Source organism: Gorilla gorilla, chromosome 13 (genome assembly GCF_029281585.2).
Source record: "Gorilla gorilla gorilla isolate KB3781 chromosome 13, NHGRI_mGorGor1-v2.1_pri, whole genome shotgun sequence".
Lineage (NCBI taxonomy): Eukaryota > Metazoa > Chordata > Mammalia > Primates > Hominidae > Gorilla > Gorilla gorilla.
Genome location: NC_073237.2, coordinates 120,245,701 through 120,258,885, shown reverse-complemented (window position 1 = coordinate 120,258,885; position 13,185 = coordinate 120,245,701). Strand labels below are relative to the sequence as shown.

At 40.8% G+C, this 13,185-nt stretch overlaps 1 protein-coding gene across 15 annotated transcripts in view; it reads left to right on the top strand.

The window, feature by feature from the left end:
• The window catches only part of DENND1A (DENN domain containing 1A), a 543,118-nt gene that overhangs the window by 34,767 nt on the left and 495,166 nt on the right, over positions 1-13,185 (top strand). For 14 of the 15 annotated variants that reach the window (XR_010130361.1, XM_031014509.3, XM_031014508.3 and 11 more), the window contains exon 2: positions 10,023-10,093. Coding sequence is in view for 14 of the 15 variants with exons in the window: in XM_031014508.3 (XP_030870368.2) it covers positions 10,023-10,093 (71 nt within the window). In the remaining variant the exon portion in view is untranslated. Of the gene's footprint in view, positions 1-9,987; positions 10,094-13,185 lie in introns of those variants that run through there. The other variant, XM_031014507.3, reaches the window with a different exon arrangement.

Here is a 13,185-nt window from a genome sequence, read left to right as displayed (position 1 = left end):
CACACACACACACACACACACACACACACAAACACACAGTTGAAAGCACGGTATTGACCTGATGCATCATCACCCTTGAATGTTTCAGTGTGCTTCTCCTACAAACAAGGTTATTCTCCCCTCTAACGCAATGCAAACATCAAGATCAGCAAGTTAATGGCAATTTGTTACTGTGTCTAATCCTAAGACTGCATTCAGGTTTCACTAGTGGTCCCAATAACATCCTTTACAGCAAAAGAATCACACATTGCATTTAGTTGTCATTTCTCTTTAGTTTCCTTTAGTCTGGAAGAGATTTTCAGCCTTTCCTTGATTTTCATGACGTTGACACTTTTGAAGATTGAGGCCAGATATTTTCTAGAAGGTCCTTCCACTTGGTTTTGTCTGATGTTTCTTCAGGTGTAGCATCTCCGACAGGAATATCGCAGCAGTGATGCTGTGCCCTGCTCTTTGCGGTCCAGCAGTTTCTTCCATTACTGATGGTGATCACTTTGACTTGACTAGGTTTTTGCCAAACTTCTACATTGAAAGTTACTCTCTTCTCCCTTGTATTCCGTATTTTGTGGGGGAGGTACTTTGAAACTGTGTAAATATACCATTTCTCATTAAACTTTTCAATTTATTCCCTTATTTAGATGCATATGAACTCATGGCTTCTTGTTTTATTTGATGGATCCAAATCTGTTAATATCCTTACTGATTTGGATGCTCAGACTGCCCCAGATTTGGCCAGTGGAAGCCCTTTCAGGCTTGCTCCCATGTCCCTTCAATGTATCCCCATCATTCTTTGAGCACTTCTTTTCTTCCTGGCACAAAAAATGTTCCAAGTTCATCTAGCACGTTCCCTGTCTTAGTGCTAGAATCAGCTATTTCTCCTAGGAGCCCTGGTTCCTTTTAGAGGAGAACTGTATTTAGAAGCCAAGGCCTGGGAATTAGGTGTGCTCATTGCTGTTGGGGTGTTGCTGCTCCCAGGCCCTCCCAGTAGCCAGAGCTGGGAAATATGTGTGCATGTGAAAAGTCAGGTTACATTTATGCTTTATTTTTCTATCAAGTTATATATATACATATAAACCTTGAGCACATTCTAATATCTTCAGTTCAAATCCAACTTTGTATAAGTCATGTTGGTTTTCTGTTAACTTCAACTGTAAGAAACCAGCCTTCCCCATGTCTTCCAAGTAGCCTTGGGTTCAGATTAGGCACACGGCCCTTTCACCCCTACCCTGTGTGCATGCTCGCCTCCTTCTTCACTTTGCTTTCTTGGCATCACAAGGCCTTGATGGTGGTTCTCCACACCTCCTGCCCCACTGCCCTGCTTGGACTCTGACTCCCACTCACTCTGGGAAGCCTCCTCCTACCCAACATGGACGATCTCCTCATGCCTGCTTGGGCACTGGCCTCCATTCTCGGGGGCCCTAATGCTTAGACGTGCTCCTCACCCTCTGCAGCTCTGACACCCTGTGTTGGGATGCCCTCACATGGGTACCCCCTCATTCTGCCTGTGCTTCAACACCCCAGGCCCAGCTGTGCTGTGTGTGAATACCCTTCCACCCCACTCAGGTTCTGACTTCCCACACCAGGTTGTTCCCTGAGTAGATGTCTTCCTCATCCAGTTGGATTGTGCATCTTATGCCAGGACATCCCTCAGCATGGATGTTGCCCCTTCATAGGGACGCCTTCCTTGCCCCGCCCAGGCTCTGACATCTCACACTGGGCTGTCACCAGCATGAACGTCTACCTCACTCTGCCTTCCTAACAGGTTTAGGACTAAACTGTTCAGAAAGGGAAGGGGAGGTTTTTACATTTTTTTAAGGTCAAAAAATGTTTATTGATAATGAGATAAATATCACCTTTGCAAATGCCCTTAATGGGTACAGCCTAGATTTTACACTGCAGCTCAGCATATGAGACAACTTATTAACACTGTGGTGTTGTACTACTGCACATTGCTGAGGGGTGTTCAGGCTTTGTCTCTTTGCTTGGAATGCAGCTAACCCTCCTCCAATTACCTTGCTTGCACTTAGAGGCTTAAGAATCTTCCCGTAGGGATATATGGAAGGTAAACCTTTGTGACTCTTTTCATAGCAATATCTGCGTATCTTCATTAATCTGATCCTGAGAACATTATTAGAAATGAAGTTAAGTGTAGTCTTGAAACGACTTGTTTGTGTAATTACACAACTAAGTTAATTTTCTAACAAGTCTCAACAATGACTGCATTCTCCTATGGAGGTGTTAACTTGTTATGGGCTAGAAAGCACTCTTTGATACAACGTTTTCAGCCTGGAAAAAAAGGCTTTAATTTCAGAGTCCAGTGAAACAAATGGAGACTTGTTGGAAACTTTAACACTACCTTTTTGCTTGTTTTTCTAGCTTAAAGGAATCAATGTTTATTAGGTGATGTTTGCTAGTGCATTCTGAAGTGTATACAGTTTCTTTTGACCATGTTGTCAAGTTTAAGAGAGTTCAACTGGTATGAATTTTTAAACAGTACACCTCAGCCCCTTCAGCATGCAAGTTTGTAACTAAGGAAACACTGCGCTGAAGCTGGTTTGAAGTTTTGAAGGCCGTGAAATGAGTAAGGGGTCCTAATAACTATTTCGTTTCAGGTCTGTAGCTCTAAATTACCCTTAAAAGGACTAGGGCCTACCATTGTGGCATGGTTACCGTATGCAACACAGATTCATTTTATGAGGAGTTAATGTTACATTTTTCTCCTAATCTCATATATTGTAATTGAGGAAAAGTAGATCCTAATTAAAAGCTGATGATCCAGCAGAGTGATCAATAGCATGATGCCTTGAAAAAAAAAACAAAACAAAAAACGCCATTAAGCTTTCCTGCTGCCTAAATACTGTCAAAGCCTTTGTCTATTTCATGGCTTCAAGCTGAGTGTAGTTAATCATTTTGAGAACATGGTCCTGGCTGGGTGTGGTGGCTCACGCCTGTAATCCCAGAACTTTGGGAGGCTGAGACGGGCAGATAACTTGAGGTCAAGAGTTCAGGACCAGCCTGGGCAACATGGTGAAACCCCATCTCTCCTAAAATTACAAAAATCCCGGACATGGTGGCAGGTGCCTGTAATCCCAGCTACTCGGGAGGCTGAGGCAGGATAATCACTTGAACCCGGGAGGCAGAGATTGCAGTGAGCTGAGATCATGCCACTGCACTCCAGCCTGGGCAACAGAGTGAGACTATCTCAAAAAGAAAAAAAAAGAACATGGTCCTGAGCACTGAGCATGACCCTTCCGGTGAATCACTGAGAACAGTGTTCAGCAGAGAGATCTTGAATAGAAATGCTCTATTGGCTTACTCTCAGCCTTCATTCTCCCAGAAGCAAAAACTGAGCAGACCTCCCTTCTTTCAAAAATGTTTTAGCTGTTTGTATTTGCCATTTTTCAGTATTTAAGAGCTGAGGCTGTTGTCAGCAGGTGTGATTTATTGAGAACTTTTACTCCAAAGGAAAACATCTTTACAGAGTAATAGGTGTAAGCAGTGTGTATTCTGTAAACTACCTCTTGTCAGAGAAAGAGAAGTGATTAGTGGGAGCTGGAAATGTGTCAGATGTTGGAGGAAAACTCATTCATGAAACATTTATTGAGCCAGGTGTCAGACTAGGGTTATGAGAAGACACAGTTGGTACCCTCAAGGAGCTGCCAGTCTAGTGGGGAAGAATGTATTCTATTTTATCTGAGACACACCAGTGGTTCTCAACCTTGGCTGTACTTTGGAATAAGTTTAGGAGTTAAAAAGTATCAGTGCCTGGAGATTCTGATTTAATTGGTCTGCCATATAGACTGGGCATCAGGATTTTTAAAAGCCCCCCAGGTAATTGTAATTGTACCAGGGTTGAATATGGTGAGAGCCTGGAGAGTGGGAAGTACAGGGTGCTTGGGAGCATAGAGGTGGGGCACTTAACCCAGTCTAGGCTGTGTGCGTGTGTGTGTGTGTGAGAGAGAGAGAGAGTGAGTGTGTGTGTGTGTGCGCGCGCGCGCTTGCAGGTCAGGTGGGAGATGGGAGGGTTGTTGAACAATAATACTTCCTAGAGAAGAGGAAGTGCCTGAGTTTGTCAAGTGAAAAAGCCTGGAAAGACTGTTCTTGGCAAAAAAGCAATTGAATAATGTAGAATAGTGAAGTGGTTATTGTCTTTGGAGTTAGTTCCATGCTGATTCTGCTGCTTGGTCATTTTGTCTTTGGCCAATTTATTCTCTGTGAGCTTCAGTGTCCTCATCTCTAAACCGGGAGTAGTAGTACCTGTGGGGTTGTTGAGGACTAACTGAGGTAATGCATGTGAAGTGCTTAAGATCATGGCTGGCACATAGGAAGCAGTAAGTGATGTTAGCTGTATGGAAATGGTATAATTGTCCTAGAATTAGGGCATGCATGCATGGTTTGCTTAGAGAGCTACAAGTAGATCTATATGGCTGGATTGTAGGGTACAAGACTGAAGAAGATGGGGGGTGGGAGGCAAAAAAAAAAAAATGCTTGGCAGGTGGGCAGGGTTAGGAGTCTATAGGAGAATGAAACAATTAATAATGGGATATCATGGCAGAACCAGGACATTTCCATGGTAATATCTTAAGATGTATCATGAAGTGTTCTGGGAAAACTTGGGTCCATATTGGAAAATTGGCTCTGGATGTGGCATTCTCAGCATCATTACATGTACCAAATTAGCAGTGAGTGTTAATAGGACAGAAATAGGATTTTCAGTTCCTTTAGCCAAGAAGTTAAAAATATTAAACATCCTGAAGAGTAATGGAGGGATAAGCAATCTCAAGGTGGTCGCAGAGAGCCTCTGGAAATTGTTATAGTCTTAATTGTTTACAGGCTTAATGAAAATACCCGCTAAAGGGGTTGCTTGGCTATTTGCATTTAGAGGAGGCACTTTTTTTTTTTTTGATTTGCAGAGAAATAGAGAATGCTTCTATCTGTGTTGGCTTCCCTGGCCCTTAAAATAACTGATGTATATTTGTTGGTATGTTACATAACTTGTCACAACATTACTCACCACTTCTTCCATAAGGCAACATGGAAATGATCATGGATAAGCATGACCATAACTTATAATTATAGACCAATTTGTTCTTAGCATTTTAGCTCTTTTTTTTTTTTTTTTTTGAGACTGTCATAATCCTTGGCTCCATGTAATGGAATAGAACTCTACCAGCTGTTTGAACTAAGTAAGAATCTTAGGTGGCTTTATTATGACTCATTAGAGTGAGGCAATAACTACAGATAGTGGTAGAAGAAGGGGAGTAACCTTCCTTGTTTCCACAAATGCCTTTTTTCTTTGAAATTTATCTTTTATTGCAAAAGCACTATTGAAATAATGGATTACTGTGGTATCCCCTATGTTTATGATGTATATTCTGAATTATCTGGAAGAATTCTACTTAACTGGTAGTTCTTAAAGTATGGTCACGGGTCCAGCAGCATCAGGATGACTTGGAGACTTGTTAGAAATACTAATTCTTGGGTCCCACCTGAGACACTCTGGGGATGGGAACTGAAATCTTTCAGTTAAGCCCTCCAGGTGACTATAGTACTTGCTAAAGTTTGAGAATCGTGGAACCGGATGACTATAGTACTTGCTAAAGTTTGAGAATCGTGGAACTGGATGATCACACCCATCATTTATTGAAATCTTTTAGACCTCAGGAAGGCAACTCTATTCTTTATGCCTTCTACCCAGTATTTAGGTGGCACTGGCTGTGTGCCAGTCACTGCCCAGGCACCAGGGAAACACTCCTTGACATGATAGACAAGATCCCTGCTCTCCAGCAGCTTACATTTAGAGAAAGGAGACTGACTGTAAACCAAGATGATGGCAGGTATAATGTGGAGAATTACAGTTAGGTGATAGAGTGTGTGTTGGGGAAGGTCTTTCTGAGGAGGCCAAATATAAGCTGAGTTTTCAATGCCAAGAAGGACCACCTGTGTGAAGATCAATATAAAGGACTGTAAGATGGGACTTCTCTTTGGTGTGTTTGAGGAGCAGAAAGAAGGTCATTGTGGCTGGAGTTCAGTGGGCAAGGGGAGAGAGGTATAAAATGAAGTTGGACAGGTAGGCAGAGGCCAGATCATGTAGGACTTTGTAGGCATTGCTAAGGACTGCCACCTGCTTTTTTTGTTTTGTTTGTTTAAATTGTGGTAAATTTCACATAAGACTTCCCATCTTAACCACGTTCAAGTGTACAGTTCAAAGGTATTATATATATTCATATTGTGGGGCAACAATTATCAATGTGCAGCTCCTGGACTACAACTTTGACTTGACTTTGAGTGGTGTGGGGAGCTTTTAGGAGATTTGAGCAAAGAAGTGACATAACCTGAACTTCAGAATAAAAGGATTACTGTCTGTTAATGTTGTGATCTGACTCTATAGAGGGGCAAGGAAGAAAGCAGGGAGACCCATCAGGAGGGTGCTGCAGTAATCGAGGTGATATGATAGTGATCTATCAAGGATGGTTGTATTTGGGGGTGCTGAGAAACGTTGAGATTCTGGATGTATTTTGATGGTAGAATCAGTAGAATTTTCTGATTGGTTGACTGTGGCATATGAAACAGGGGAGTCGAGGATGACATTAAGTTTTGTTAGTCTCAGCAACTAGTAGAGTTCAGGAGATGCAGGTTTGAGGGAGAAAAATATGATATGTTAAATTAGAAATGCTTCTTAGATGCCCAAATGGGATTTTTTTTTTTTTTTTTGAAACAAGGTTTTGCTCTGTTGCTCAGGCTGGTCTCAAACTCCTGGCCTCAAACAATCCTCCTGCGTTGGCCTCTCCAGTAGCTGGGCATCCCCCACCATGCCTGGCCCAGTGGGGATGTTGAGTAGGCAGCTGGGTAAGGGAGTCTGGAGTCAGGGAAGAAGTAGTCAGGTTGGAGATGTGACTGGGGCTTGTATGCATGGTAATGAAAGCCCAGAGACTGGCTGAGATCATCTAAGCAATGAGTGGAGACAGGGACAGTAGGAGAGCTAACCTGAGAAGGAATTCGCAAAGGAGTAGCCAGTGAGGTAGGAAGAGGATCGACAGAGAGCAACGTCCTGGAAGCCAGGAAAAGAAAGACATTCAAGGAGGAGGGCAGATGGATCAACTATCAAATGCTATTGACAGGCCGAGTAAGATGAGCACTGAGAATTGAGCATTTAAATACATTTTAGCAATGCAGAGGTCTGTGGTTACCTTGACCAAGTTGTTTCAGTGGTGTCATGGGTTCAGAAGCCTGGTTGGAGTATGTTAGAGAAAGGAAGAAGCAGCAGAAACAATGAGTATATACATTAGGCCATTTTTCACTTAGATAGCAGGGCTGTACAAAACACCCTGTGGTACAGGATAATGTGTTGGTATCCCCGTGTTTTAAAGTTTGGATATAACACCTTTGCATGCTCATTTTATTTCAATTTTTAAAATGCATAAAAATAAATTAAAAATGGAAACTTGAGTAAAAATGTGGGAAGCTCTAAAGAACCTCCATGAAGTCCTAGGGTCCTGAAGAACACACTTTGAAGGCTGTTATATTAATCCAAAGGAATAAAATTCTGAGATGAAATTCAGCCATTTGCAAACTAGGCTTAAGAAAGACATTTTGAGGTTTCAGAGAGAATCTTCCTGATGCTCTTCAGATTATACTACCTATTACTCATGAAAGATGACCTTTGAACTTCCCTTTCTTTCATCAAATGTTCTACCTTAAGATCTTTTGAATGAAAGGGGTGTTTGCATATGGCATTTTCCACAAATATTTGGTCCCATATGCCAAAGATGCCAAGATCATTTTGTACCCTCTTGCAGGGAAAAAAGAGCACAACAATTTTTTAAGGTCCTCTTGAAACTTCAGTTTACTTAATTTTTTTAAGTAAGATACTGTGACTTAATGTCTGATTTTAAAAATAACTCAGTTTGACAAGGTATATTTAAATACCTTGAATTTTAGAGCAGCCAGGTCTTTGCTACAGACACTTGAAAGCAAAAGCCCGTGTTTCTCTCTGGGGGAGAAATGACAATTTTACACCCCCGAAATAAGTAGATTCCTGATTCACAAAACACATATTTTTCTTTCCCCTCCTAAGGAAGTAGAGGGAGTATTACCATTTTTTACTGAGTGTAAAATGCCATTATTTATAATATAAGCATTTATTTAAGGTATTACTAAGAAAAAATGCTGGCTCTTAGAATTGTAAAATGCTGTCGGTTGTAAGAGATGTGAAAACGTTGGGGGAAACAGTTCATTCTAGAATCAAGTGAAATAGGATTTGAGAAACAGGAGGCATGAGTTCTGGTCCTGGCCATGTTTCTAGACAAGTCACTTTAGACTCCCTTTGCATGAGGTTGCTCATTTGTATGGTTGGAGTAATCCTGACACACCTATCTCTCAGGATTATGATGACGATGAAATGAGATAACTGAGATTGCTATTTTGAAAAGTAGATGCCACTGGGCATATTAAAAGTATTTATTTGATGTAAATAAATCCTTAGAGATGATTAGGCAACTCAGAAGGTTTCTTACCTCATGTTTGTTGTCAGATTTAAAATAGAATTAAGTTACAGATATTTGAAAGTACAACATTTTCTTCTGCTACATGATTTTTATTTCATCTGAAAACATCTTTTTATGGTAGTTTTGAAATTAAAGAGAAAATTTAAAAGTAATATAACCACAGTATTCTTATTATCTAGAATTAACCATTAACATTCTGTTCCGTGATCTTTTAAAAATTTATGAACTATTGGCTGGGTGCAGTGGCTCCCAGCACTTTGGGAGGCCAAGGCGGGTGGATTACTTGAGGTCAGGAATTTGAGACCAGCCTGGCCAACATGGTGAAACCCCATCTCTACTAAAATACAAAAGATTAGCTGGGCGTGGTGGTGTGTTCCTGTAATCCAAGCTACTTGGGAGGCTGAGGCAGGAGAATCGCTTGAACCCGGGAAGCAGAGGTTGCAGTGAGCTGAGATCGTGGCACTGCACTTCAGCCTGGATGACAGAGTGAGACTCTGTCTCAAAATAAATACGTAAATAAACAAATTTATGAACTGTTATGAAATAAGTAAGAGTATAATAATGAAAATTCATACACTTACCATTGCCAATACAGGTGAAGGCCCATTGAATCCTGAAGATCATGAACTTATCAAGGTTATATAGCTATGTGGGAACAGTGTCTTACGTTTAGATTGGCATCTTGTCTTCACAGTAGTCTAGTGAGATACACTGTTCCTCTTGTTTAAGTCTTGAAAACCTGTACATAAGCAAGTTAATCTTGTCACATTCATGTTTTATTCTGGAATATACTGAGGAGAGGGCTAATCTGTGCTGGTGTTGCCTTGGTCTGAGTTTCCTCAAATTTCTACCTCTGGGTTTGGTGATCCAGCTGTGGAAATTGGAAATGTGACATCTGTAAAACCATAGTAATGGCTAGCCTATTATGTGCCAGACATCATGCCTAGACAATTTGTGTGTGTGTGTGTGTGTGTGTGTGTGTATAATTTTATTATTCATTTTTGAGACAGCGTCTCACTCTGTTACCCAGGCTGGAGTGCAGTAGCATGATCTTAGCTCACTGCAACCTCCGCCTCCTGGGCTGAAGTGATCCTCCCACCTTAGCCTCCCAAGTAGCTTGCATTATAGGTGTGCACCACCATGTCTGGCTGATTTTTGCATTTTTAGTAGAGACAGGGTTTTGCTATATTGCCCAGGCTCGTTTTGAACTCCTGGCCTCAAGTGATCCTCCCACCTTGGCCTCCCAAAGTGCTGGGATTACAGGTGTGAGCCACCACACCTGACCTGTATATATATATATATATTTTAAGTTTTACAGTAATTCTTTGGCTAGGTGTTTTCATTTTGTAGTTTAGGAAGGCATGGGCTCAGAGAAATAGTGTAGCTTGTCCAAAGTTCCACGGCCATTAAGTTGTGAGCTAATGATTTCAAGGAAGATCTGTTTAATACCATAGCCCACATGTTCTATACCATGCTGCCTCAATCTTTGTCAGTAATCATGATCTGTTTCTTTTGTAGGCAGAATCCAGAGACCACATTTGAAGTATATGTTGAAGTGGCCTATCCCAGGACAGGTGGCACTCTTTCAGGTACTTTGCATGTTTGATTATGATATGGTGTGTTACTTATTGTTTGAGATAGCCATGCACATGAGATAATATGTGAATATGAGTAAATTGTTATTTGTCTTTAAGTATGTTTAAGTGCCTTTTTCCTTTTATTCATGTCCACATTATCCTAGGAAGAATGGAGAATGAAAACACAGTGAATAGTCTGAATTAAGAGTTCAAGCATAATAGGCTTGAAGTATGGCTTTATTCATTGTAATCATTGGGTCTTGGTTTGCATCTTTCACAGATGCCTGGAAGTCAACTATTTAGTGTGAAATATTGTCACCTTGCTAATGAGCAGGGCTTCACCTCTAGTCTACCAATCTAATGGTAGAATTAGATTATAGGATACAAAATAATATAAAGGAAATTGTCTGCCACTAATCTAGAAGGAGATGCTTGGACTTAATTTAGTAAATTTTATGTCTGCTGGCAAAAGAAGGTTGAAAATTAGTTGAAGGAAACACCTCCTCTGGCTTTAGCTTTTGGGCTAATTTGAATATGTGTTCCTGGACAAGAGGGTCCTAGGAAAGACCAGGGTATCTTGTGCAGGCAGCATATATTGCTTCTTAACTTAAAATCTTTCTTGGTTAATGAGAAAAATAACCTTATGATCTAGTGTTCTTTTTCTTGGTGCCTAAGAGGTGATACATTTTGCCAAAGGTATGTTTAGGACTCTTGGTCCACCCACAAAAACACCTGCATATAATAATAATATTATTATTTTTTTTTTGAGATGGAGTTTTGCTCTTGTTGCCCAGGCTGGAGTGCAATGGTGTGATCTTGGCTCACCGCAACCTCTGCCTCCCGGGTTCAAGCGATTCTCCTGTCTCAGCCTCCCGAGTAGCTGGGATTACAGGCATGTGCCACCACGCCCAGCTAATTTTGTATTTTTAATAGAGACAGGGCTTCTCCGTGTTGGTCAGGCACGGAGAAGGCATTTGTTAATATGAACAAAATCTGAAAGGTACAGATGAAATGGAAGAATGAACAAAGTGAATAGCATTTATACTACTTCCTATTTCAGCCATCTAATTCCTCTCCCCATAGACAACACCTTTGTTTAACTCTACAGTTTATTTTTTAAACTTTTATTTTATGTATTTATTTTCATGAGATGGAGTTGCTCTCTTGTCACCCAGGCTGGAGTGCAATGGCACAATCTCGGCTCACTGCAGCTTCCGCCTCCTGGGTCAAGTAGTTCTCCTGCCTCAGCCTCCCAAGTAGCTGGGATTACAGGTGCCCGCCACCACTCCCAGCTAACTTTTATATTTTTAGTAGACAGGTTTCACCATGTTGGCCAGGCTGGTCTTGAGCTCCTGACCTCAGGTGATCTACCCACCTCGGCCTCCCAAAGTGCTGGGATTACAGGTATGAGCCACCATGCCCAGCCTGTTTTTTTAACTTTTTGTTTTGCAAGTATTTTATTTTATTATTATTATTCTTGAGATGGCATCTTGCACTGTCGCCCAGGCTGGAGTGCAATGGCATGATCTCGGCTCACTGCAACCTCCGCCTCCCGGATTCAAGCAATTCTTCTGCCTCAGCCTTCCAAGTAGCTGGGATTACAGGTGCCCACCACCACGTCCGGCTAATTTTTTGTATTTTTAGTAGAGACGGGGTTTCACTATGTTGGCCAGGCTGTCTCGAACTCTTGACCTCGTTATCCGCCTGCCTTAGCCTCCCAAAGTGTTGGGATTACTTACAGGCGTGAGCCACCGCGCCTGGCCCTTATTTTTTAATTAGTATAAATTTAGGGTTTACAAGAGCAGTTGTGTTACATGCATATATTGCATAGTGGTGAAGTCTAGGCTTTTAGTGTACCCATCACCTGAATAGTGTACATTGTACCCATTAAGTAATTTCTTATCCCTCAGCCCCTCCCACCCTTTTGAGTCTCCAGTGCCTATTATTCCACACTCTATGACCATGTGTACACATCATTTAGTTCCCACTTATAGGTGAGAACATGCTGTATTTGACTTTCTATTTCACTTAAAAGAATGGCCTCCAGTTCCATCCATGGAACTGCAAAAGACATTTCATTCTTTTTTATGGCTGAGTAGTATTCCACATTTTCTTTATCCAATTGCCCATTGGTGGACACTTATATTGATTCTGTATCTTTGCTATTGTAAATAGTGCTTCTATAAAAATATGAATGCAGTTATCTTTTTAATATGATTTATTTTCCTTTGGGTATATACTCAGTAATGGGATTGCTGGATCAAATGAATTGTTTTGAGACTATTTTAAGAGTTACAAGGACAGTCCAAGTGCGTATGCTCTTTCCTTAGATTTGTCAATTGTTATTATTTTGCTGCATTTGCTTTATCACCCCCCCAATACATACACAGCACATATGTGTGCATGTGAGTATACACACACAGAATTATTGCTGAATCATTTAAGAGTGAGTTGCAGACATTATGACCCTTCACCCCTGCATATCCAGGAGATATTCTGGATATATCTCCTAAGAATAAAGACATATTCTTATATACCCCTGGTATAATGGTTGAAATCAGAAAATTTAATATTGATATAATGTCAGTTGTCCATATTTAAATTTAATCAATTGTTATGTCATGTCCTTTATAGTAGCATTTTCCCTGTGACCCAGAATCCAATCCGGAATCATGCAGTCCATTTAGTTTTCATGTCAGTTTACTTCCTTTCAGCCCAGAATAATTTTTACAACCTTTCTTTGTCTTTTTTGACATGTTTTTGAAGAATTTGGGTCTGTTGTTTTGTAGAAAGTTCCTGGATTTGTATCTGTCTGATTGGATCTTCATGATTAGACGCAGGTTATGGGTTTTTGGTAAAAGTATCTCAAAAGTGTTATGTATTTTTCAGTGCATCCAGTAAGCAGACACATGATATCTGTCCTGTTATTTGTGAAAAAGTACATAAAACATATGTACAGTTTAACAAATAAGTATAAATTGAGTAACCATGTTATTATGATCCAGGTTAAGAAATATAATGTTATCCAGTTCTTCAGAAATACTGGTCCTGGCAAGAGGGACCCCTGCCTTGGCCTGATGCTTTAGAAGGATCTGCTTTGTCCC